The sequence below is a fragment of the Drosophila willistoni genome (assembly GCF_018902025.1).
Source record: "Drosophila willistoni isolate 14030-0811.24 chromosome XR unlocalized genomic scaffold, UCI_dwil_1.1 Seg144, whole genome shotgun sequence".
In the NCBI taxonomy this organism is placed as follows: Eukaryota; Metazoa; Arthropoda; class Insecta; order Diptera; family Drosophilidae; genus Drosophila; species Drosophila willistoni.
Window position 1 is genome coordinate 6,683,703 of NW_025814057.1, and position 26,086 is coordinate 6,709,788.

At 36.5% G+C, this 26,086-nt stretch overlaps 1 protein-coding gene across 1 annotated transcript in view; it reads left to right on the plus strand.

Moving 5' to 3' along the window:
* LOC6639554 (protein bric-a-brac 2) overlaps positions 1 to 21,136 on the plus strand; it is a 46,314-nt gene extending 25,178 nt beyond the window's left edge. Inside the window, exons 4-6 of the mRNA XM_047012106.1 lie at positions 19,061 to 19,133; positions 19,306 to 19,736; positions 19,873 to 21,136. Of these exons, the coding sequence (XP_046868062.1) occupies positions 19,061 to 19,133; positions 19,306 to 19,736; positions 19,873 to 20,856 (1,488 nt within the window). The 3' untranslated portion in view covers positions 20,857 to 21,136. The remainder of the gene's footprint in view (positions 1 to 19,060; positions 19,134 to 19,305; positions 19,737 to 19,872) is intronic.
* Positions 21,137 to 26,086: the final 4,950 nt, after the last annotated feature.

Sequence of the window (26,086 nt, forward strand, 5' to 3'; positions counted from 1 at the left end):
CATAGTGTACCCTAATTTAGGCCGTCGATTTACTACACTATTAACTATTAAATCACAAAATCAAAAATGCTAATTGTGACTTGAAATTCCTTTTATTTTTAGTTACTTACTTAAGAGAATTTTCAAATATATCATTTTCTTTTACAGCTTGAATCAAGTTGCTTCTTTTTCATTTGCTTGGCTTCTCACTTCTTATCAGTTATTTTGTTGTAATTCTCAACTAGTTTTAAGCGTTGAAGAAAAGTTACGACTATTACTGAAGATTTCTTATAATAGAACTTAAACGTTTTTCTAAATCCATTTGTTGGTTTAAATTTTATAATTGAATTTATTAATTAAACAATCTCTGTTAATTTTTATTTTATTTTTGAGATTTTCTTGAGATATTTATAGGCCAGTTAGTTGAGTTGCATTTAGACTTTCTTTTTTTTATCTATTTACAATCTTTTAAACAAATATTGAAATAACATTATAAGTTATACTTATCTCTCATTTGGAGCTAGTTGTGTTTGCTCTGCTTTTCACTTTTCTCGCTTCATTTGTAATTCTCAACTAGTTTGAGCGCTATTCAGTTCTATTGACTTTTCTGAATTACAATTATAATTTGTTAATTAAATATTGCATATTGTATAGCATTATTTGTCTTGTTTTTCACTTCAGTTGGTTGTAATTCCCAACTAGTTTAAGCGCTGTTTTGCTTCTTTTGTCTTACATCTATAATCTATTAATCAGATATGAAAATATCATTACAAATAATGTATTTATGTATTTTTTTATGTACAATTAACCTTCAAAAAAAGGTAAATATATCAACTCAAGTGACATAATGGACAAACTCTCTCTGATGTTAGAGTATAGGACACACACACAAAGAAATACTGAGAGGTAGACTGACTGACAGCATTAGCAAATGTTTAAATTTTAATTTAACCCTTTATATGGCACCCGGTCGTATTTTGATGTAGTTTCTTTCATTAGATAGAAAAATGGAAATAAAAAATACAACTTCTTTCTTTTTTTTGAAATTTTCCTTTTTTTCATATTTATTTAAGGATAAAGGGATTGTTGCATATATGCAACAGATAGGCTTGTGGTGAAAATAATTGAGGGATTTCATAGTGTTTTTCAAAGTTAATTTAAAATTATAAAAATAGTATAAAAAGTCGAGTTACTTTAAAGTAAATGAAAATTTTTGAAACAATTGTTTCTTTTGTTAAAGCAGAGTGCTACGCCACATTTTCCGCACATTGTCTGTGAAAAACCAGTGCAGTTTGGATATTTGCATCTTGTTCTGTTGTCAGTCCACGTTGGCCAATGCCCAATCTGATCTTGACGCACCATCTGATTCGGTACATGTTGAGTTGGACCTCTCTGCTTTTTTTTCTGCAATTCATTTTCAACAGAATAACTTCGCTTTCCAGTTTTAGTTTTTGTGTCTACTTTTCTCAAAACTTCAGCGATGTCTAGCCGAAACTCTGATGAGCTTAAACGTTTTTTTGTCGATGCATTTTCTTTATGCACTCGTTTATACAACAACCAAGCGTTGCTGACTGTCAAGTCCAGCAGGTGATAAAAAACACGAACTTGCCAGCGTCTGCTTCTTATCCAAATTTTATACCTTCCAATTATGCTATCTATGAGATCAACGCCACCCATATAGCTATTATATTGTGCTATTGCAAATGGACGGTCAATATGAATATAATCCTTTTGGACTTTGTTGTAACGTCGGGCTGTGTCTTTGGGACTTATTCCAGCGTAATTGGATGCCAAAGTAACAATTTTGTTATCCACCCATGAAGTTAGCGAAATGTCCACTCCAGCGTAGTCGGCAACATGTTCCACTGATGTACTGATGATGTACACATACGACAAACCCAAGACAATTTCTATGACACATAACAACATATAACCATATGTATAAACTCATAACAACATATAATATAACCACAAATACTCTATGTTGCATATATACAACAAAATAAATCCTGCAAAATATAACTTCGAATACTTGTTTGTTGTATATCTGCAACATACCGATTTTTCAAATCTACACACAATACACAACAAGAAACATCAAAACTTAATAGCACATGCATTTCAAATATATTTACCTTTGGTTTTTTCAAGTTTTTTGTATAGAAATATCTATAATTTCAATAAAATTTTGCAGCACAATATTTTTGGGGCACACAACTTGTGCTTCTCACAAAATTGGTGGGAAAGTGAACATATATTTCACAAAACATCTAGAAGTGTGCCCGAACCAAATTATATATAAAATACGTATGTTTCAGATGTATAACAAATAGCCACATTCGATTTTTTCGATTTGTATTGCGAAATAATACCTTTTAAAGGGTATGTTGCAGATATGCAACACGGCCATATAAAGGGTTAATACATTTTTTTTGTATTTTTTTTTTTTGCCTTTGGCACTGAGATCTCTTTTTTTTCACTTTTATTAGTGAGAATTAGTTGCTGTTGTTGTTGTTGTTGTTGATGATGATTTCGATGTTGGCGTGTGGCGGCTGTCGAAATGGTTTAAAAATAGCGGCATTCCGTTTATTTTCTCCCTCTATGTATCTTTCTTTGTCGCTCTCTTTGATTGATATGCTTTCCATAACTAATTATATAACTCACCCAAAGGGGGGTAGTTGACCTAAAGATCCATTTTGGTTTTTTGAATGGAAAACAACTTTCAATAGCTTCAGACAAAAAAGAGAAAAATCAAAGCTGCAATTGTTTCTAGGCAAAGAGTAAATCAATCACCTAACGACTAGAAGATACTCTTTATCTGTGGAAGGAATGCTAAAAGCAACTTATCTAATGAAGCTCGCGATATGCCCGTTTGGCGCACTCTTTAGGAAAGGGTATACAAATGAGCTGCAATTGTTTTCCTAGACAAAGTGAAGGCACTAAAACTATTTTTTTTTTTTTTTTTTTTTTGTTGTTGTTGCTATTCACTTTTATGATCCACATACAAAAATGTTCAGCCAATAAACGCAACAAAAAAAAATCATAATAATAATAATAAAATCATAAAATTGTAGACAAAAAGTGCCCGCTAACCCCCCGCCAACCTCTTCATCACGTTTACCCTAGCCCTATTTTGGGGTTATGATAAATGAAAATAAAACAACAACAACAAGATCAACAAAAAGCAACCTAGGCCAGCTGTTTGAATCATAAACTTTGTCATGGATTTTTTTATTAATAAAAACAAAAAAGAGAATAAAAAAACTATCTTGTTATTGTCATATTTGGTAGTTGCTGTTGTTGTTGTTGTTGTTGCTGGCACACATATTTCTCGTCAATTTTAAGTAATAAAATTTAATTTATTTAAATTTCAAAACGTTCACATAAAAATCAAAATCAAAAATGAAAGAAAGATTGAAGGAGGGATAGAGTGATGCAGCTTATGGAGGGAGATGGGGGCGTGGAGAGGAGGTGTGTGTGTGTGTGTGTGTGTTGCCGGGGGGTGGGAAGGGGTGTGGGGGCATTGGCTTCAAAACAAATCACAAACAAACATTTCTAAATGAAGCGAAAACAAAATAATTTATGCTCAAGAGCAACAGCAACAAAAGTTTCTATATCTTTCTTGTAGATGACTATGAAGATGATGAAACAAACACAAAACATACACACACACACATTGATAAATGCAAACACATACCAAAATATATAATAAACATAAAAAGCAAATTACACAAATTTAAAAATAATAAAACTAAAACGTGTCTGCATAAATTAATTAATAAGTCGAAAAAAAAAAATCGAATGCTGCTGCTGCTGCTGCGCGAATCTTTAAATCCGAATCCGAATCTGAATCTCTGAATCCCAAATGCGAATCTCGCAGCCACACACAATGAAACGAAAAAGTGAACGAAAATGAACAAAAAGACAAAAGACAAAGAAAATGATACAAGAACAACAACAACAACAACAACAGAAAATCATTTAAATTTAAATCTTTTAACTCACACACTATAAAATGAAAGAGGCGAGAGCGAGATAGCACGCCAATAAATAAGTTTAGAGCATGATTCAGTTGAATTCCAAAATTTATATATACATATGCATATGGGAAGACTTTTTCAAAAGGATAACTCATGATGAACTTCAGATCCACAAAAAAATTGAATACATTGTGCCGTTAAGTTTCAAGACCGTTAGTCGGCGTTATAAATATAGATTTTCGATAACTTACTTTCTCAGTCATATCCGTTGAAAATGATGTTTTTTTTTTTTATTTTTCTTCTCATTCTATTCCCATTTAATTATCTACTTAAGAGCTCTGAGATAGTAAAATTTTAATATATTTCTCTTCTTTGTTTTTTATTAATTTGTTGCCACATTTTTTTTTTCCAAAATGACATTAACCTTTAGATGGGCCAATTGAAGGGGAAACAGGAAAAGCATCGGTTAAGCGGAAGAAGAAAAAGCAAATTAAGTAGAAATCAGGTGATATTTATTTATAAGTATCTGTAAAAGTGTGTGTGTGTCTAGATACCCTTTCTTATGGAGTACAACTGTTTGTTTGATTGAATTCTTCTGATAGCTTCTTCAGGTGATTTAGGGTTTCACTTTACTCCCTTCTTAATTCTTTTCTATTTCAAACTTAGTATTTAATTTCCACAAGCATCTGTCATAACATTTGTTCACTAGAATTTCAGAACTTCATTTTCAAGCGTAAAATTACTTTCTAAAATATATAGAATTCATAAAATTCTTATATTTTAGTTTTACTTTCAACTAGTTAACCTCATAAAGTCGTTTGTGACCTTTCGATATAGATTCAAGTAGACAGTAAAGACAACAAAGGTACATCTGGTTGAAATTATGACAGTTTTGCTATATATTATCTTGACTCCTTTTGTTTTGTTCTTTTCAATACTTAATCAACTAAAGGTTAAGGAGCTTTACTTGTTTAACTTAAGTCAACTGAGCTTAAGTTGACTTTGAAAGTAACTTTATTTTCTCGCCTCTTCAATCTCTTTTAGCTCTCTTTGCTTCGCTTTATGCATTATTCTTTTTATCGGTTTTACAGCCAAGTTAACTGCCAAATTTGGCCAACTTTGACGCATTTCATTTGCCTGTCATTTGTGTGTGTGTGTACTATAAAAGAAAGAGAAGAAAAAGAAAACAAAGGGCGACGACAGGGCAGCTACCCTTTAAAATTTTCACAAAAGTAGGAGAATTAACTTGAAAAGTCAAAATCTACAGGGTATAACAAGGAAGAAACTTTTCCCTCTCTCTCTCTCTCTCTGTGTGTGTTTGAGAATTGAGAGCACAACAAAAAAATGTTGGGGGCGGTCCGGGTGGTCTGTCTGTCTGTCTGTTCGGACGGACGGTTGGGCGTTTGTGTTCGCTTAACTCATTAAAAATAAATAAAAAATCAGAGAGCTACTAAAAACAATCGAATGCCATTTCATTTCTTCGCTTGTTTGTTGAAAAAACGATGTTAAATAAATAACAAATGTATATATATATATATATATCTCCAAATATATATACAGCTATAGCATATATATATACATATATTGGAATATCGCATATACATATATACACAAATAAAACGATATTAACAAAAAGGAAAAACAAACAGTTGTTGTTGCTGCTATTGTTGTTGTTGTTATTGTTAGTGTTAGTCTAAGAAATATTCGATCTTGGGTCGAGTGTAAATTTCTAAGGCCAACTGAAATTTTTGTCTGTGTGTGTATGTTTGAATATTTGAATTTGAAATTCTGATGTGATTTATTTCTGTGCGTGGCCAAAAATAAATAATAAACCAACTGATTTCCCATTTTTATTATTATTTGTTTCTTTTCTTTTCCATCGGTGTTTTTTTTTTTCCTCTCTTTTTTGTTGCCATCGCTGTTGTTGTTGATTTTTATTTATTTTATTAATTTGTGTGGCTGCGCGTGTTGTCGCTGGCTTGCTGCTGCTTCTACATATACAGCCTTTTCTTCTTTTCATTCGACAATGATTCACTTATTAAATGCGAATGCGAAATGCTTTTAATATATTTATTTCGAGCGTTTATGTAATACATTTTCAATACTCCCCCTCCCACCAAGCCACCCACAAAGCCATTGAATGCGGTGAAAGGGTATATAGATTGGACAATCACTCTTTCTCGACATTCTCGTTTCACAAACCAAACCAATTGATCATTCGTTCAGTTTCTTCAATCTTATGTTCCATTTCGGTTTGTAATTTCATCATATCCTTGAATTTTATTTTCATTTCTTTCATTGCTCTCAGTGCTTTCTGTTTCTCATTTATCTTCCATTAAATTATTGATATTCCATGAGTTCCTTACGTCTTTCTCTTCATGTCCTTTATACTTTAGATGATTTTTTTCGTTTCCTTCATTATTTCAATCTTTAGAGCTAGAAGCCCCAGTAGTTTACCTAATTTTTTAGATTTAATAGAATTCCCAACCAGTTCTTGTCATAAACTTCGCCACTAGAGGGCGCCACTTTTGCTGGGAACAGAGTGAGTTAGATAAAATCGTAAGTAAAGGAACATTTGAAACCATAATTGATTCTATCTTTCTATTAGTTGGTACTGGGTACTGGGTAACATTTGGTCGTTTCAATTTACTTAATATAGGCAATTTTTCTCTGTCGCTGCTTGTGACTTCTTCTTCTTCTTCATTTTCTACCTCTTTCTGCCGCTTCTTTGCAAACAGAAAATACACACAAAAATTTATTTCATTTGCTCGGACGCGCGAGTTTGTTTATAATTAAACGCAACAAAAAGGCGTAATTCCCCCCCACTCACTCACTTGTTCACTCTCTCCCTCTATCTCTCTCTCTCGCTCTTTCTCACTCGACCCCTCCTCTCACTCAGTGAATATGTTGTTATTATTATTGTTGTTGTTGTTCGTATGTATTTCTTAATTATTTATTTTATTATTGTTTATTTTTAAATGGGCTACAGACAATTTCCTGCACTTCAAGTGAAACAAATAAATGCGAGAATGCGAATGAGAAACAATAATGACGCAGCCTTCGAGAATTAAATTGAAAAACATTAGCTCTAATTATATATCCCCGATACCCATACCCATATACAATACGTATAGGCATTTATGTCCGTATGTAATGTGTAGAAGGATAATAAAGGAGCCCTTATCGCGTTACGTTGGCAACCAAGTGCCTAGGAACTGAAATGGCTACACAAAGTATTGCATTACCTCTTCTTTGACCCAATGTGCCTAATTACTAGTCAGCCAGCCGCCGCTAATGCAAATTTAATCCGTATGCATTTGTAATTATTTTAGAAATCCGCGGACTGCAATTCAATTCTATAGCTAGCCAAAATACACACATACATACAAACATCCTGTTCGCATATCTCTATATGTACCTATACATATGTATGTTTGTATGTGGCTTTGTATTTGTGTGACCTATGTTAATAATTATCTTAAGCAGAGCTCTTAATACCCCTCACTGCCCCCACTTCCCCACCCCTTCACATCACATACACTCTCTTACTCTCTACTTGTGTTTCCATCTCTATATCCGTATCTAGTTGCGTCTGTTCAACTCAATCAATATTGTGCCTGGCTAATAAGGTGTTTGCCGCACTGTCTATACTTATATATCTATATATATATACATATATGTATATCTTTATATATCTTTATATATATTTCGATATATGTATATGCAAATGCATTTGGTCTGACCAAGCCAAGCCTCGGTTGTCGGCTTTTACGTTTGACAGCTGACGTCGCTGTCGCTGTCGCTGTCGTCGTCGCCGTCGCTTCTGTTGCGTCGCATTGGTCAGATAAAGAGCAAAATTACTCTATCCTCTATGCTCAACTCACAGTCAGACAATTGACATTAAAAATACTTAAGTAGCACACATTCTAATAGTTGACAAATTGAAGGATTTTCATCCATTAAAAAAATTTACTAATACCAAATATATTTCACCTTAAAGATCATCACTTGATCAATATATTAAAGATTTTTTTTTTTTGTGTAGAGATCAATTTATAAACTTTGACTAGCATTTTTCTGATCTTTGCTTCAGTTTAGATATTTAGGCAAAAGTTATAAAAACAATCGTATCAGAAGTTTCCCAATAGGCTTTTTAAATAAAACCCTTCTGAGGTTCAATCTAACGAGAATTTATGTATAAAGTTGATGCAAGTAAAAGCAGTTTATCAAAAGTTTTCAAGAATTTTCATTTAGATCCATTAAGAATTGTTCTATTGTTTGATTTAAACTTACCTCTAGGAAAATTTGTAGTGGTTTTTGATATATTATTTCATTCTACATATATCACAAGAAGATAGGAATCCTAAAGACAATAGCAGTTTCTATGGGAATGTTTCAAGATTCGGCACAGATAATTGGGATCATATTTTGGATTGACTATATAAGAGTATTAAAATAAATGAACTGGTGACTTTTTTATATCTTCTTAACTGCTTAAGCTATCTTTTATCTACATAATATAGAATATAGTATACTAAAAATTGTGTAGATATAGAATATCTTTTTAATGAGTCTTCTTTGGATATATTTTAACACCCTTCAAATTGGTTGTTTATTACAATTAAATTGACTTTAGGCACAGGCATGTCTAGCCATTTTAAGGGCAGGGTATATATGTAGATGTGTGTGTGTGTGTGTGTGTGTGTTTGTGTGAGTTAACATTTGTTATTTAACCTGTAATTTGTATTAATTACACGTACCAAAAACTTCAATTGCATCAATTGCATACGTTTAGGCTTGCCAAAAAACAACAACAACAACAACAGTTAAACGAAACTAAACTATAAAAAACAGAGAGTAAGTGAGAGAAAGTGGGTGGTCGGGGGTCGGGTGAGAGAAATGGAAAAAATAGTAGAAAACACAATCCAATATGCATTTTAAAAGTTGGCCGAGTCGACTTTTGACTCAACTCTCGACTCGACTCCGTCTCCCACATGGCCTGCAACTCAAACAGGAGCCCGAAAGCCCAGACCCAACCATATTTGTCTAACCTGGGCGCACACACACACACACTCACACAAAGATACATTGCACAACTTGGATGTGTGTGTGTGTGTGTGTGCACCTCTATTTACCCAGGGTGCCCGAGTGCATCATACGCTGCTGAGCTCTGTTTTTAGACTGTAGGACCCTCTCCGCAAGCAGCTACTCTTCTCTCCCACACATACCTTCAAAACCATCCTCCTCTCTCACTCTCTTTCGCTCTCTCTCTCTCTCTCTTTCTACTACTATGTTCTATGCTCTATGCTATTCAAAAAATTTAATGGCATTTTAAATAAGAAATTACACAGGCCTTGCATATTTCATAAGATTTCGTTTCGTATGGGCCTGGCTATGGTGATGGGCTATGGTCTAAAGCAACGGCTATGGCAGCGGCGATGGCTCTGGCAATGGGCGATGGCGATGGCGATGGCGATGTTCGACGCGGCTCACAGAGTTCGACTCGACTTTCGACTCCCTAAAGTATCAAATAGGAAAAAAAAAAACAAGAAAAACGTGTAAGCGGAGAGTGGCCCAAAAGCAAAGAAAAGCGTGCCATGGCTGCAAAATAGTTGCAATTTTTTTTTTTTTCCCCAACTAAAGTTGTGAATGGTTAACCAAAAACAAGGACTAAGAAATACCCTTAATGCTAAAGAGTGTATAAAAAATTTGAAATGTCAAACCAATCATAAGTTGATAAATTCTGCTTTGATTATCAATTTCAAAATATGCAAAATTTTCAAGAATTTTTCGTTCTTGTTTGGTTTTTATTTTGGCATACCCTTTCTTTAATTTTGTTTTTAATTTTTTTTTTTTGTTTCCTTGCATCCATCAATGGATGGGGGATGGGACACCCTGTAAAAAGGTCTAAAAATAATGGCGGAATGTTAGCTGTAATTCTTGTTTTTATATGGTCCGTGGAAGAGTTCTATGAAACAAGTACAGAAGAAAAGGCTGCTACAGAGAGGGGTGCAGGGTGGGAGAGATGAATGAGGGGCAAAAGTTGTGTTACCTTTTTTGCATAGCTTTTGGATTTTAGCTAAGTAACATGGTAAAGATGGATGCAAAAGGATGCGGGGCAAGAAAGAAGTGGGGCGTGTATGGTGGGGCGGCATTACTCATTTAATATTTATGTCTCTCTAAATATTAAATATTATTTCAAGGGTTTACTGTCTGAGTGAGTGTGTGTGTGTGTGTGTGTGTGTTGGCCTCTCTCATGCTCTCTTTTTCCCCGTTTCACCCTCTCTCTCTCTCTCTCTCTCTCTATGTGTGCGTTGCAGTTTGCACTTGCCTAGGCCCAGGTAGTTAGTTAGGCCTTTGAAGTCTTCGATTGGCATAGGAGAGCAAGTGTGGCAAAAAGTATAGCATACATTTGTGCGAGCTTGACCAAAATGGCGGCTCTGCAATGTGTTGCTTTCCGCTTCCGCTTAAGCTATTTTCTTGTTATTTAACATAGCGAGATTTTGCGCTTACATAAATAATGATTATGATGAAGGGAGAGTGAGATGTGGGTGGCCGTGTGTTGGCTACGTCCCGGTTTTCCTTCTATTTAGTTTGTTTTTTTTTTTCCTCGTCGTCTTGTACTTGTTGTTTTTGTTATATATTCTGTTCTCTAGTCTGGCTGCTTATACAAGTTTAATATTTAATGACTGTGTGCAGCCGTTTTAACACTTTGTAGACGACTTTCTAGCTGTCTGCCCATCTCGCTCTTCCTTTCCCTCTCTCTTTCTCTATCCATCGCGCTGTCTATCTTTAACTAACTCTGTGTGTAGGCTTTTGCCTTTGCCTCGGCTTTCAATCAGCTCAAAAGGACACGCAAGGCTTCAACGTCATTACAATGGCAAACAATTCTGTGTAAGCCTTAAATAAATGCATATCTCCGTGTGTGTTTGTATGTATGTATGTATGCATGTTTGTTCATGTATTCTATATTTCAATATTGCTGACCATATATCCTCATTATCCTAGATGAAGAGGGCGGTGCCAACGACAGAGAGAGAGAGAGAGAGAGAGCGCGAAAGAGAAAGAATAACAACAATAAATTACTATTTGCAAAAGGTTAATTTTTACTTTGCAACTACTATACTACAGAAAAAGCAGCAGCACCAACAAAAATTACATGAATAACGACGCGGCATGGCGAACTGGTCCTGCTCCTGGTCCTAGTCCTGGTCCTGACTCTGTAAAAAGTTACAATTGCTCAACAACAATACAACAATGGCTAAAGTAAATAGCGTGAAAGTAACAGCAACAACAAGAACAACAACAACAACAATAACAGAACAAGAATAGCAACATATTTAAGTGTTCTATCAAGGCTTGGTCCTTAGAGCTGAGCACGTGACCAAGCAAAGATCCTTTGAGAGATTTTAACACGCTCTCTCACGCTTCCTTTTTCTCTTTAGAGGTTTAAAACCAGTTTAAGTGATAGTTAAGATTGATAATCAAATTTATAATATATCATATGATATTCAGTGATCGTTTTTAAAAGCTCTTGATTATCTTATAATTCGTATAACTAGCTTCAAAAAATAAGGTATTATAGATTATCCATTGCCATTTTTGGGCTTACAATTCATAAAAATTTCCCTCATTTGGCTTAAAAATGTTGAAAATATTTGTTGGTTTTCCGATTTCCCATAACCAATTATGTTTTTACTAGTTTACTCATATATAAAACTTTAAAATTACAATCCATAATAAGTATTTATATAAAAGTAACCCTGAAAAAAATTTAAAATAGACTGAACAATTTTATTTACAAGTTTTTCTAGTTAATTCTAGAATACTTTTAAAAACTTTTTTAATGAGTTTGTAAAAAGTTTTTATTTAGAAAGATTTGCCAGCTGTAAATATGAAAATATTAATTATTAACTTCTCTCTCTCTTTCTCTCCCTTTCTATGGATATATAAATTGTATATTTTTTTTATATAATATTGTAAATAGATTTTTAACATTCCAACAATTCATTTGGTTAAACTTATGTTATGTAGTTAATTATAGATTTTCTACTATATTATTAATCCCATCACGTTGTCATCTCTATATATATAATTTTCCGTTTGCTTCTGTGTGTGTGTGTGTGTGTGTGTGTGTGTGTGTGTGTGTGTTAGTGGGTTTTTTTCGCCACATTTTGTGGCCACACTTTGCTTTTGATGTGTGGGGTCTCTTGATAGCCCAACATAGCAGGACAGTCAGGCCACAATGAAGACAAAATTTAGGAGGGTCGCTGGCAAATATACAAGAAGAAGGGTTCTTCTATGTTTTGTTTGGGTTTGGGTATTTTTTTTTTTTTTTTGTTTCTTTTTTTGTTTTTTAGGGGCTTGCTAGTTTACTTGCCCTTCATTTGTAAGTGTATGCGAGTGTGTCTCTGTGTGTGTAAGTGTGTTTTGTTGCTTGTGCTTGTGCTGTTGTAGTAATTTCTCCTCTTGGCTGGTTAGTTGGCAACTTGACACACCTCAATGCACATTGGGCTGGCTGCACTCAACACTTGGCATATAATTATTTATTGCATTTAAATTTGTTGCTTTTGCCATTGTTGTTGCCGCAGTTGTTGTTGCTGCTGCTGTTGCTGTTGTTGTTGTAGCAAACAAAACTTTCAGTGAAACAGAAGCAAGCTTCATGCACTCGCACTTGGCTTTATGATTACTACAATTATTGTACATTCAGTTGCTGCTGACACGTTGCACAGCTACATCCATTTTCTTAACTCTTTACTTCACTCCCCTCTCTCTCATTCTCTCTCTCTCTCTCTATATATGTACAAATACATTGCTCCACTTTATTTCTCCTCACCTGTTTACTCTTTCCACTAAACCCGATTCCTTTTGGCCCAGCAATTGCAATTGTTGTTCTCCTTTGTTTTGCATTTGCATTTCATTACAATTTAAAATAAGTGAAAAAAAAGAAATCTACATAGAAAGAAATTACGACTCGAATGTTTCCTCCTACTCCCTGTCTCTCTCTCTCTCTAGCTCTCCCTGTCTCCCATTCTGTCTCTTTTAGCTATCCACCCATGTATGGTGAGTAGTTAGTCGCCGTGAATCGAGTCGAGTCGAGTCGACTCAAGTCCTTCCGTTGTTTCACCGCGAAAAATGTGTTTTTCCACATTATTTCCATGAATAATGCATTGGGCCAATATGCATATTTTATGTGAAATTCGTGCAATAAAATACTATTAAATATTTAGTTTTTGCCCAAACCGTCAAAAAAAAAAAACAAAAAAAAAACACAAAAACAAAAAACCGAAATAAAGGAACCGCCAACGTAGTAAAAAATGGGTGTCTCCCCCTCCACCCACCTAACCATTTCGCTTTTCTCTATTCTCTACTTTGTCTTTTTTATCCTAAAACTAGGTGAAGGCAATAACAAAATTGGCTAAGAGACGGAGAGAGAGAGAGAGAGTGGGAACCTTGCGTATAAAATGAAATAAAATTTAATCCTTAAAAATTTTCTTTTTACTATATAATCAAGACCTAGAAATGAGATTGAGAAAGGAAGAAAGAGGAAGTGGGAAAGAGAAGGCTTTCTTTCTTCTTAGCTCGATAGAAACTTTTGCCAACTATTTTTACCGCATTTGAAGGCTGTGGTATTGCCTTCCTTTCTCTCTCGTCCTTCTTACTCTCTCTCTATCTCTTTCTCTCTCTATGTGTGTGTGTGTGTGTGTGTGTATGCAGCGTCTTTAAATTAATTATTTATTATGCCAGGCATTGCTTCTTATAAAATTAATGAATGGCATGAGCACGAAAAACTATAAAACGAAGACGACAAGGCGCGGCCGTGAGCGCACCAGAACAACAAGCTGAAGGAATGGTAGGAATGGAATGGAAGAAATGGGTGGCAATAGGTGGGAATGGGTGGAAATGGGGAGTCAGGACATAGACAACGCGCGCTTGTTCATTCTTGTCTTCTTTCTTTTTTTGGGAATGTGGATGGGTGGCTGGAGGGGGAGGTGTGCGTGCGGTTGGCTGAGTAATATAAATAAATGAATGAATGTATGAGAGTACAAAGAGCGAACAGTGTGTGTGAGGGAGAGAGAGAAGGCGAGTGGGTAAGAGAAATAGTTAGTAATAGTAGTAGCAGTAGTAGTAGTAGTAGTAGTATGTAGTAGTAGTGAAGGCTAAAAGGTAACAGGCGCTCAGTAAAATGCAGACAAACGAAATGTAAACGCACACAAAGTTCACCAAGTGGACGAACGAGAGACAGAGACTGGAGAGAGAGAGCGAGAAACCCTGTGAAAACGAGACCAAGAGAGACCCAAAGAGAGCCAGATGATGGGAGGACAGAACAACAGACATTGCGAAAGCAGGATTTCCTTTTTTTGGGGGTGGAAAAGGGGGAGCAGAGTTAGTAGTAGCAGAACTTGTAGTATAAATAGTAGCAAAAGAAGTAGTAGTAGGTAGTAAGTAGCAGAAGAAGGAGTTAGGATTGCTGCGGTGAGCAAGTTAAGGCAGACAAGAGAAAATAACAAACTTGAGACGTTGCTGCAGACCAACTAACCAACCAACCACCCAATCTACCCACCCACCATCTTTACTAGCGGACTGAAAAACACGAATCGAAAATGAATAATAAATAAAGTGTTATATAATATAAGAAATATACAAAAAACCAAATGAAATGAAAAGAACAAGCAGCAGCAAGGCGGAAGAAACAAGTCGAAGGAAACTACTGTGGCAAAGTTAGTGTAAGGGAAATGGCTAAAAGGCTAAGATGTACGGCCAGAAGGGGGCGGAGGTGGAGGTGTTTAGCTGGGGCATATATGTATAGAATGATGTAGCCGGAAGGAGAAGGGGTTTTGGGAAGGGGCTTTAGGTGAGTGTTGAGTTTATGTGCGCGCTTGAAAAATAAAATTAAAATTGCATTAGAATCCAACGGGTTTTACAGCCAGCGAATGGTTTTAGCTCACTGTAGAGGGATAGGGATTGGGTAAGAGGGGGGGTGGCGAACCGAACCCGCGGTATAGTGAAAACTTGAAGGCTGTTGAAAGGCCACCAAGGGCGTGGGCGGTACAGTAGTAGTAGTAGTAAAAGTAGTAGAAGAAGCAACACCAAGGACGAGGAGAAGGGGAACCAAGGAAGGGTGTGGGCGTCGGTGTCTATGCATTTGGATTGATGGCAATACAGAAAAAGAAAAAAAAAAATAAAATACAAAAAAAAGCGGCGAGTGAGGGGGCGTAGTTATAAATTTATATTTTATTACCAACACTCACACACACAGAAAAAGAGAGTGATTGGTGGGGGGGTAAGGAATAAAAGGGAGAGAGGGAGAGGGAGAGAGTGAAAAAGAATATTACTTTTCAGCGGGGCAAAAAGGAAAAACAAAAATCAATAAATTTTTATAGAAAATTTGTAGCAGCAACAACAACAACAACAACAACAGCAGCGGCAACGGCAACAGCGGAAAAGTTAATTAAATAAATTATTATGTGAATGGGGCGTGCACACGATGAGTAATTGGCAAGAAGAAGCGCCAGCCAGCAGCAGCAGCAGCAACTGAACAAGAATTAGAAGAACAAGTAGTAGATGAAGAACAACCAGAAGACGAAGAACAAGAGCAACAAGAAGAGAAAGAAGACAACAACAACATCATCAGCTGACTGCGACGTCAACGTCGAAGCTTGGCAAATTAAATTAAATGAGTTGAAAGAAAGTTGAATAAGCGTTGAAAGGGAAACACACACACACTCGCATATACAGAGAAAGAGAGAGAGAGAGAGAGAGACATAGAGATGGTGAGGGTGAAGATGAGCTAGAGAGAGAGAGAGAGAGAGGGAGAGTGGGAGGGGGAGAACGAGAGGATGATGTCTTTGGGTTCGACTTGTTGTTAGCTCTAGCTAGCGGGAAATTGAAAATTTAATTAATTAAACATTTTTCCATTTTGCTGTTGCTGCTGCTGTTGTTGTTGTTATTTAGCTCGTAATATTTTATTCAATGCATAAATGTATATTGTCGAGTTTTATAATTGTTGTTGCCCAAAGACTTAACGCGCGGCAACCTAGTTCAAAAGGTTATCCCCCCCTTTCCCCCACCCTCCCCAACAACACAATCTCCAAAAGAGTGGGGGAGAGAGCAAAGAGGGGAGTGTGGGCCTTGCATTGTCTTACTGTTGAGTCATACTCATTCTAGGGCAAATCTCTGAGTGGGTGTATGACAATATATATGTACATATATCTACATAGAGAGACATTTATTAATGATTTCATTAATATTTGCCATGATTGCTCATAGCAACGACGACTTGGAGATGCCCTCCAACATTTGCTACCATATCATTAGTATCTAAGCCAACTCTAACAATAAGTGGCAACTGTGATCAGAGGGGGGGAGTTGAGTTTGGAATAACTTAGTTTAAAAGGAGTAGAATCTATCATTTCATTAGCCTAAAAAGTGACCAAATGCCAAGCTATCGATGCTGTATATAAATTTTGAAATTTTTTTCAAAGAATCTACTTGAAAAACTTAATACATACATACATATATTAGAACAAAAATTGTGTGCACTTTCTTCTTACGCAAATGAAATCCGTTTCAAGTACATCAATTACGTTAACAATTGGAGACTATCTTTCTCTCTTTAGAAAGAGAGAGAGAGAGAGAAATGTTGTTTTATAATTGGCAATTAGTTTGTTATTAAATCAGCACAAGCATTAATAAATCAAGTGTAACATTAGTTAGTTAGTTTATTTATATATTGCCATTTTGCCATTTAAAATTAATTAGCTTGAAGTAAAATCTTGTAACTAATAACTAAGAGGGTGGAGGAGGAGGGTGGGCGGGGTGGCCTAGACTCATTTAACTTTCTCACACAATCTTGCGCGTCATAAGTCATAACAAGTAGGAGCGGGGGGTAAAAAGGAAAAAAAAACCCCCCGAAAAAAACTGAACTAAAACTAAAACTAAAACACCCACAACAACTGCAACATGTCGCCCCCCCGCCCAGTCGTCCTCTCCCTGCCTCTCTCTCTCTCTCTCTCTCTCGCTCCTTCAATGGCTCATGCTCTTGTGTCATTAACAAAGTGTTTTACATAAAATAGCATTTTTAACGCCATTTTGTTTTTGAGCTGAGCCGCATTTGTTACAACATTCCCCATTGTTGTTGTTGCTGCTGCTCCGGTGTTGTTTGTTGCGCCTGTAAAAATGTAAAAATGCTTCCGACTTTTCAATTTCAATTATTCATACATTTTATGACCTTTTTCCTTTTGGCATGCAGGGCGTTCAGTTAGGTTCCTCCTCTCCCTTTTTAGTTTTTTTTTTTTTTGACTCTGTACTGCTCTTACTCTACTGCTTTTTTCACGAGTTTCACTCGGCGGCGCCTAGTTTTCAAATATTTAAGACTTGCATTATATGTTCTTCAGTTTCAGTTTTCAGTCTTTTCTTCCCTCTCTCTCTCATTTTTTGTGTTTTAGTTGTTGCTGCTGCACATAATTTGTATTACTTGACTTCTCACTCACTCTCCGATAACTAGAGGGACATAGGCATAGGGCCTGATGGGAGGGAGGGGGAAGGGAGGGTAGGTTGACCAAGCGTTGGTTTGGCAAAGTGGGCGGGTTCTGGCTACTGGCTAAAACCTGGTACCGGTCAGTGTGAGGAAGGCTTTATTGCCTCTGCTGCACGAAACGTGCATCAATTTTAACTTTCCGTTCTTTTTTTCTGTGTTTTGTTCTCTCCTCTGCATTCTCTATGCCCCAGCGAATTGACGAGAAGAAAAAAAACCCAACATGATGAAAAAAATGGGGGCCTAGTTCACACAGACACACACACACAGAGAGAAGAAAGAAATTAGCCACATAAAAATAGAAAAAAGTTTGCATTACTTGGCTTATTCATATTTAGAACCTTGTTTAAACATACAAAGTGTATATATAATTGAGTAGTTACTTCATTTTTAAGCATTTAAAGAGATAAAAAGTTAAGTACCATGCATAAGTAATTAAAGTAGTCGAAGTAGCATGGCTAATTTTGTTGAATTTTTGCAATGCAAGAAACTATATAAAGTGAAAAACATTTACATAATTCATTATTTCAATTTCAATTACTTTAAATTGAATAATATTCTATTTAAAAATTAAGTAGTTGAATAAATAATTACTTATTTCTGCTAAAGATGCATAAATACTTATGTTGGCATTATCAAAAAAATTTTCAGAAATTAAGAAATATTTGTAGATCTTTGATGAACAGTTATGAGAATTGGCGTAAAACGTTTGTGGCATCAAAGAAAAGAAAAGAAAAGCTTCAACAAATGTAATGAAATGCTAACAATTAAATTACTTTACAAATTGCAATCGCTTTATTGTCAATAGTCGAGTCAAAATCAGTCCATGGCAAAGTTATTGAGCTAAGAATAATTGAAGAAAGTAAAATATATCTTAGATAAGTAATTAAAGTGTTTTTTTTTGTGTTTTCCATGTCAATTACTAGTAATGTCAATAGTATTTGCAGACAAGAGACTAACAATAGACCTAAATTATGATAGTGGCTTGAGTTGGAATATCTAATAATGGCAATAAATAAATACCTGCTAAACCTCACCTCACCTCAGCCACAATACACCACCCTCCTCTCTGGCACCTCATCATGTCATGGGGCCATAAAAAAAAAAACCAGAGAGAAGAGGAAGGAAAAGAGAAAAAGAGCTCAGCTAGCTAGAAAAGACAATGGGCCCAAATGGTTATGGCTAAAAAAAAAACAAGCAGAAAGAAAAAACCCAGGCAGAAGAGTAGTGCAAGAGGAGGCGATGAGGTTGAGGTTGAGGTAGAAGAAGCAAACAGAAGGTGGAGGAGATGGCCTCACTTTGTATACTAATTTGCTTTTTGCATACCAAAATGCTTTGGCAACATTTATGGCATTAATAAACCTTTATGGGCAATGGCAAAAAAAAAAAAGAGAAGAAGAAAAAAAGCAGCAGCAACAATAACAATAGCAACATAATATTTTCTGTCGCAAACTAAAGTTGATTTTCCTTATTTAAGCAGTAATCTACCCCTTTATGCCCTCACTCTCCTCTTAACTTATCTCTCTAACCCTCCCCTTTTGTCTTTCTCTCTGTGTCTTTATAGGCCAAAATGATTGAGAGCGGCGGACATGGCTGGATGGGCGCTGCTGCTGCTGCAACAGGCACATCTGTGGCGGGTAAGTGGACAATTTTTTGTTACTTAGCATTTAGGAAGTCTTTCATTGTTTAACAATTAACATGAACCACCCGAAAAGATCAGTGGATTGAAACATTATCATCATATTTCCGTTTGTTTCTTCTCCCTCTCTTTGTCTCGTTTCTTCTATTGCCATTTTGGCCTCCTTTCAGCAGATAGCTATCAATATCAATTGCAATCGATGTGGCAAAAATGCTGGAACACTAATCAACAAAATCTGGTCCAACAATTGCGTTTTCGTGAACGCGGCCCATTGAAATCCTGGCGTCCCGAAGCCATGGCCGAGGCCATATTCAGTGTCCTCAAGGAGGGACTCTCGCTGTCGCAGGCTGCCCGCAAATATGATATACCCTATCCGACATTTGTCCTCTATGCAAATCGTGTCCATAATATGCTGGGACCATCACTCGATGGCGGCACCGATCCCAGACCCAAGGCCAGAGGCAGACCACAACGCATCCTATTGGGCATGTGGCCAGAGGAGCTAATACGAAGCGTTATTAAGGCTGTTGTCTTTCGGGATTATCGGGAGATCAAAGAGGATATTGGTTCCCATGCCTATGCCAATGGACAGGCGCATGCTGTAAGTATTTCTTCACTTTCTATTTTGATTTCGGGACGAGATGGGGGCTTAAACCAAATGAAATACAACTTTAACACTTTTTCCGTTTGGGTTCTCCCAACCCCACCCTTCCCCTGTTTGTTGCATCTCTTTGCAGTCGCATTTCGGACCCGTAGCAAATGCTGCCAATGGCTATCATAGTGCAGCTGCCAAAATGGCTGCCCAGAATGCTGCACTGGCTCCGCCAGACGCCAGTAGTCCGCTTAGTTCGATGACTGAATCGCTGCGTCGCCAGATTCTATCACAGCAACAGCAGCAGCAATTGTCGCCACATAACCAATCGATGAACATGTACAAGTCACCGGCGTATCTGCAGCGTTCCGAGATCGAGGATCAAGTCTCGGCAGCGGCGGCTGTGGCAGCAGCGGCCAAGCATCAGCAGCAGCAGAGCGATCGACGCGGTGGCTCAGAGAATTTGCCCGATTTGAGTGCATTGGGTCTGATGGGCTTACCCGGTCTGAATGTAATGCCCACCCAAGGACCAGGTGGTCAGCAACGTGGCGGCGGTGGTGGTTCTGGAGGTGGTGGCGGAGGTGGCGGCGGCGGTAACGGCAGCGGTCATCAAAGTGCGGCCAGCTATGCCCGCGAATTGTCCAGAGAGCGTGAATTGTCGCGCGAACGGGAACTAAAAGAAGCCATGCAGGCACGTCAATATGGCAATCAATCGCGTGGCTCGAATTCCTCATCGGCAGGCGGTAAGTCGGGGGCCACCTCATCAGGTCGCCCTGGTGCGGCAGCCTCGCCCTATTCCTCGTCCATACACTATGCCAGCAAGCTGAGTGCCAAAGAGCATCCAAGCTATGCGTATAATAAGCGTTTCCTGGAAAGTTTGCCCGCCGGCATCGATTTCGAGGCCATTGCCAATGGCCTGCTACAGAAGTCGGTGAACAAGAGTCCACGTTTCGAGGACTTCTTCCCGGGCCAGGATATGAGTGAGCTGTTCGCCAATACCGATGCTGGAGCAGCTGCAGCAGCAGCTGCCGCAGCGGCCGCCTATGCGCCGGCAAATGTACGCGAATCGCCGCTTATGAAAATAAAATTGGAGCAGCAACAGGCAGCCGAGATGCCCCATGAGGATTAAATCGAACGAGGAGGAGCCGAGAGAGAGAGAGAGAGAGAGACGGAGAGAACGAGAGTGAGTGGAAGAGCGTGAATGTTTCTTGTGAAGAACTTGACGGTATATACAATTTTTGGACTGCTATTTTAACCCCAACGTGTTTTTTTTTTTGTGTTAGCCATAAGTGAGATTAGGTCTTAGGAGAAAGCGTTTTAAGTGCTTAGATGAAGTTGCTAACTGGTTAGATTAGGCTTAGTTTTTAAAAAACAAACAAACAAAACAAAGAGTTAAAACGAGAGAGAAAGAGAGAGAGCAGAAGTATTAAAATAAACTTAGTAGACTCACCCACACACATACACACACACAAATACACACATATACATATATAGAGATATATATACAAGCGCATCATACTTCGAAACTTTCCTGTAAGGATAGGATCTCGTCTATATATTGGATTTTTTTTTTTTTTTTTTGATTATTTATTACGGTTTTTTCATTTACTTTTCACACACACACACACAAATACACACAAATTTTGCCTTTTCTTTGCCAAAATGTCAGAAGCAAAACAAAACAACAAAAAAAATAAAATAAAAACATAAGTAAAAAAATAACAAAATATAAATTTAGAATGAAACAAAATAAAAAGTAAAAGTTATATATGAATCGATAGATGATTAGCAAGAGACTTGTGCATTTTTTAAATGTAGATTTCGTAATCTTAGTTTAAACCACACACACACACACACACACACAATGTTACACCTAGACACACTCATACCCACAAATACACACACACACATTGCATCACACTTAATGTTGTCCTTAAGCATAAAATATCTAGTAATTATATAACTATAAATCTTATCCCATTATACTTATATCTAAACATACATATATAAACGACAATTTACATATATAAATATATATATGCATTAATTAATTATATTTACAAGCTGTAAATGTAAATAATGTACAAATTTCCAATAGCTTTAGGCTTCCAACTACCCCTTCACATACACACACACACACTCACACACACACACCACCCACACAGCCACACCCACTTAATGTTAGCAAGAGTTTCACCTACATGGCGCCACGGCCTTTTCCTTCAATTTCTATTGTGTAATATTCGTAAATATAAATTAATTAACTATATCTAATTATAATAATAACAATAATTAAGCAAGTAATGCAAATTTTTTTTTTATAAATATATATATATAAATATATATAATATATATAAACTATATATAAAAGATAATATATATATAAATTGTGCTAATTTTACATTTACACACACACACACACCCACACAGACACACAGAGTTCCAGTGAGCAAACACACACATATTACACACACACACCATCAAATTTCTATGTATTTGTGAGTAAACTGATTCATATAGATATAGTATATATATCGATGGATAAAAATGCATTCAAATGGTAAAACAAATGTTTTTTTTTTCTTAATTTTAGTTGAGAAATCGTAAATTATACAAATAAACTAAAAATAAAATAAAAATGGAACAACTAAATGTAAAACAAAAACAATAATTCATCTTCAATGTGTTTTTTCTTACTGATGACTGTGGTGGGTGATGCAAATCCATTGAACTTTACATTCAGTACCGAGTACCAAAAAATCTTATTAATCAGCGACATTTGAGGACTTTTAAGATGTTCCTAAAAGCTACAAAGTTGGACACATTTATGAAGAATATCCTGCTTAGAATGTCCTTTGGCTAAGGCTATAGACCACAGAATCTGCTAAAAGAACAAAAGTTTCATATCACTGGAATGTGTGAGTTTTTTCGTGTAATTTACAGATGGAAACGATCGATAGGTTTGTATATTTATTAGGATTTCAGGGAGATCAAGCAAGGCATTTGTCCAGTGGCAACACAATACAACAAGTCCTTTCAGAGGGAGTCAATTTTTTGTACAAGACAACCAAATCCAAAAAATATATCATTCTACATCTGATTTTATTTTTATTTTCAAAGATTCGCAAAAATAAGTATATCCAAGGACTTAAAAGTACTTTAGAACTGTAGCCTTTTTTTTTTTTGAAATTAGTCATGGTTTTCACCAATAATTAGTAGTACCTACGAAAATAAAAGTATTGTTTAATCTTCTTCTACCACAATCTTTTCCAATATAGCCGATGGAACTACTTTTCAGCATTCCTTTATCAGAGGGTAAGAGTAGGGAGTAATAATATTTGAGACAATTACCCAGGTCCGACAAATATTAAACCAAGACTTTGAATGAACAATAAATTTGCAGTATTTGGAATTGAACCCGCCATTTTTCACTCTCTCTTTCAGTTGTAACTTAACGCTCAGCGTGTTCATCTGTAGCTAGCGACTTGATGCACCGCCTTGAAAATCCTCAGCTATACCTATAAAAAAAAATTCAAATGTGGATAGACATTTTAAAATTCTGTTTCATAATCAAATAGGCTTCTAAGTCTTGTGTCCAACTAGCAAAAATAAAAAAAATTCGAAAATTGCCAAGGGCAGAGCATGAGTATGAGAATACTTTCCCCACGTGCTGCTTGGTCGTTGCGTCGCCATAGAAAAGAATAGACAAAGCAGAGAGCGGAAAATTCGCGTGCGTGTGTGGGTGAGTGCAAGAATGATCGGCTAGTGTGGTTTTTTTTTTTTTGTGAAATAATAGCAAAGAGAAAGAGAAGAGAGCGAAAGTTAGAATGAGTGCTAAGGTAAGTCTATAAGCCGTACAAAAACAAAGCTTACAGCTATTTTCCATTGAAGTCGCATTCGATAAATATCTAAAACTATCGTGAATGTTTTTTTTTCTGATATCGATAAAAGTCCGCTAACACAATCTAGCGGTTTTTAGCGGACTGCATTGGCATTCGAGCTAACTCCGGATTTGAATGCAGCTACTAACATAAAATGCTAAATATGGTTGAGTGCTGGTATTAATGTAAACGCTAAATGCTCTTTTCATGGAAATTGAGAATAATCTAAACAGTACTGGATATTTGAATCGTCTTGAAGACAAACAATAAGAGACATTCTTATATTTCTACAGTGTATGTTTTGCGTTTTATATAATATTTAAATATTTAAGATATTGATGGAATGAGCATTTGCACTGATTTAAGATAATTATCTTCACTGTAATTACAGTGAAACCTCGGTACAAAGAATCTAGGGGTTGCAGTTACTCCTTTAATTCCTAGAAGGAGAAAAGAGAGAACGTTTTTTAAATTTTGTCTTAAAAACAATCCCGAACAGTTAAAATTCCCATACGACGCGATAAATATGTATGTATGTAATTAAATTGGGCATTGTTAGTGTGTTCTCAGTAGGAATGGCAAACATGTGCCTTGTGGCCCAAATTCTCCACTAGATTATCGCTTGCATGTCCTCGAAATCATCATTATCATCCTTATGACCGAAGTCCATCCGATTGGCTCTGCAAAGGCCAGATATCCTTTGCCAGCTGCTGCCAACGCCAAGGCGGGATTCGTTCGTAGTCCCATAATAATTCTCATACACATTGTCTCCTTGGGATGTGGTCGCTGCAATTTCATATCGGCTTCTTACAATTCAAGTTATTCTCTTGTGACTTCTGATAGATGCTCATCCACCGTCATTGGAAGCAGCTTCAGATAGTGATTCCAGTCTGTTTTTTTTTTTTATTGTATTCCCCTTCGATGTCACAAAATTGGATGCTGAAAGTAGACATCTCTTTATAACAAGTCTAAAGCTTATCTTCAAAATGTTTTGTTTGTTCTTTTTATGCTATAAAAAATAAATGCTAAATTTTAAGTCAAACAGAATGGATCAAGTTCCCTTAAAAACAAAAACTAAGCTAAACAAAAGGTAAGTTTTTTTATATTCTTTAAGACTAAATAAACCTTACTGTAAATCTTACTTAAACTCAAGACCTTTCGCCTTATGGCCGATATCCTGTGTCCAAGAGCAGTATATGAACTCTGGCCTCTCCTTTTCGTATTTAAATCCTCTAAGTACAAAGTCATTGAGTTAAATTCTTATAATGAGACAATTGAATTAATAGGGGAAAGTAAAAAGTGACAAAAAGGACAAATAAAGTCTACAGGAACAAGGAACACCCTCACCTGATTAAATTAAATGTAATCAGTGTTTAGAGACTAAATATTTCTATCACTGAATCTTTGTTGAGTTTCATGTGAGAAAGTTGAGGAGAAGTTGAGTTGAGGTGTTTATATTTTGAAGAAATATTCTGATTTTATAATTCCTTCTGTCCAACTCCTGTGAAATTGCAGCCTTTTCCTTTTCAAAACATTCTCTCAGGGTTCCTTCATGTTTTTTCTGTTAATTATATTTTGACATTCTTCAATTACAAGCTCTTAAATCTTTTCTTGACATTAAAGTTAAATTAAAGATGTCATCTAGCTAAGAGATAAGTTTGCTGGCAAAATGTCCTTGCTGTTGGCTTAGTAATTTGGGCCAATTTCGTATGAGATGCCAAAGACGAGACCGAAATCCGCAAAACACAAACATAATTTACTAATTTTCAAGTGAAAGGCCACAAAACAAATTTGAAAGTGCCAACAAGTAGTTCTCACAAAATCAAATTGCACAAGAGGCTGGACGAGGAGTAAGAAGGCCAAAGAGTTGGAGATCTCAAGGTCAAGTGGCAAGTGAAAGCGACGTCAAAGCATTTCCTCGTCGCCCTGCTTTTTCGGCCAACTGTAATTGTTGCTGTTGTAGTTGTTGTTGTTGTTGTTGTTGTTGGTGAAAGAAAACAATTACTTTGGCACTTAACAGCTTAACACATCACTTTACACTTGATGCAAAACTCGGTCTCCCAGCTCTGGACCGTGTCCTTTCAGTCCCTTTTCAGCAGCATCCTTAACTGCAAAACTGCAGATAAATAGGAGAAGCCAGAACGCCGTAGCCGTTGCCGCCAAGCCAAGGCTCAAGGATGCCAACTGAGTGTGGTAAAGGACGTTGGGGTTTTGGGCAAGGACCAAAGCACAGTCACACAGAAGCAGACATAGCGACAGAGACAGAGCGAAAGAGTCAGAGAGAGAGAGAGAGACAGAGAGGACAAACGTTTAACTGTAATGCTCAAGGTCATCAAAAGGAGTTGGCCAAAGCGAAGCTAAAGCCAACCAGGAAGGCAAAAGCCAACTCTTGGCCAGCCATGAATGGCAAGTGGCTTTCATCTTGCGAGACAGATGCCCCAACCCCCTGCCCTCCTGCAACTCTCTATAACACACACA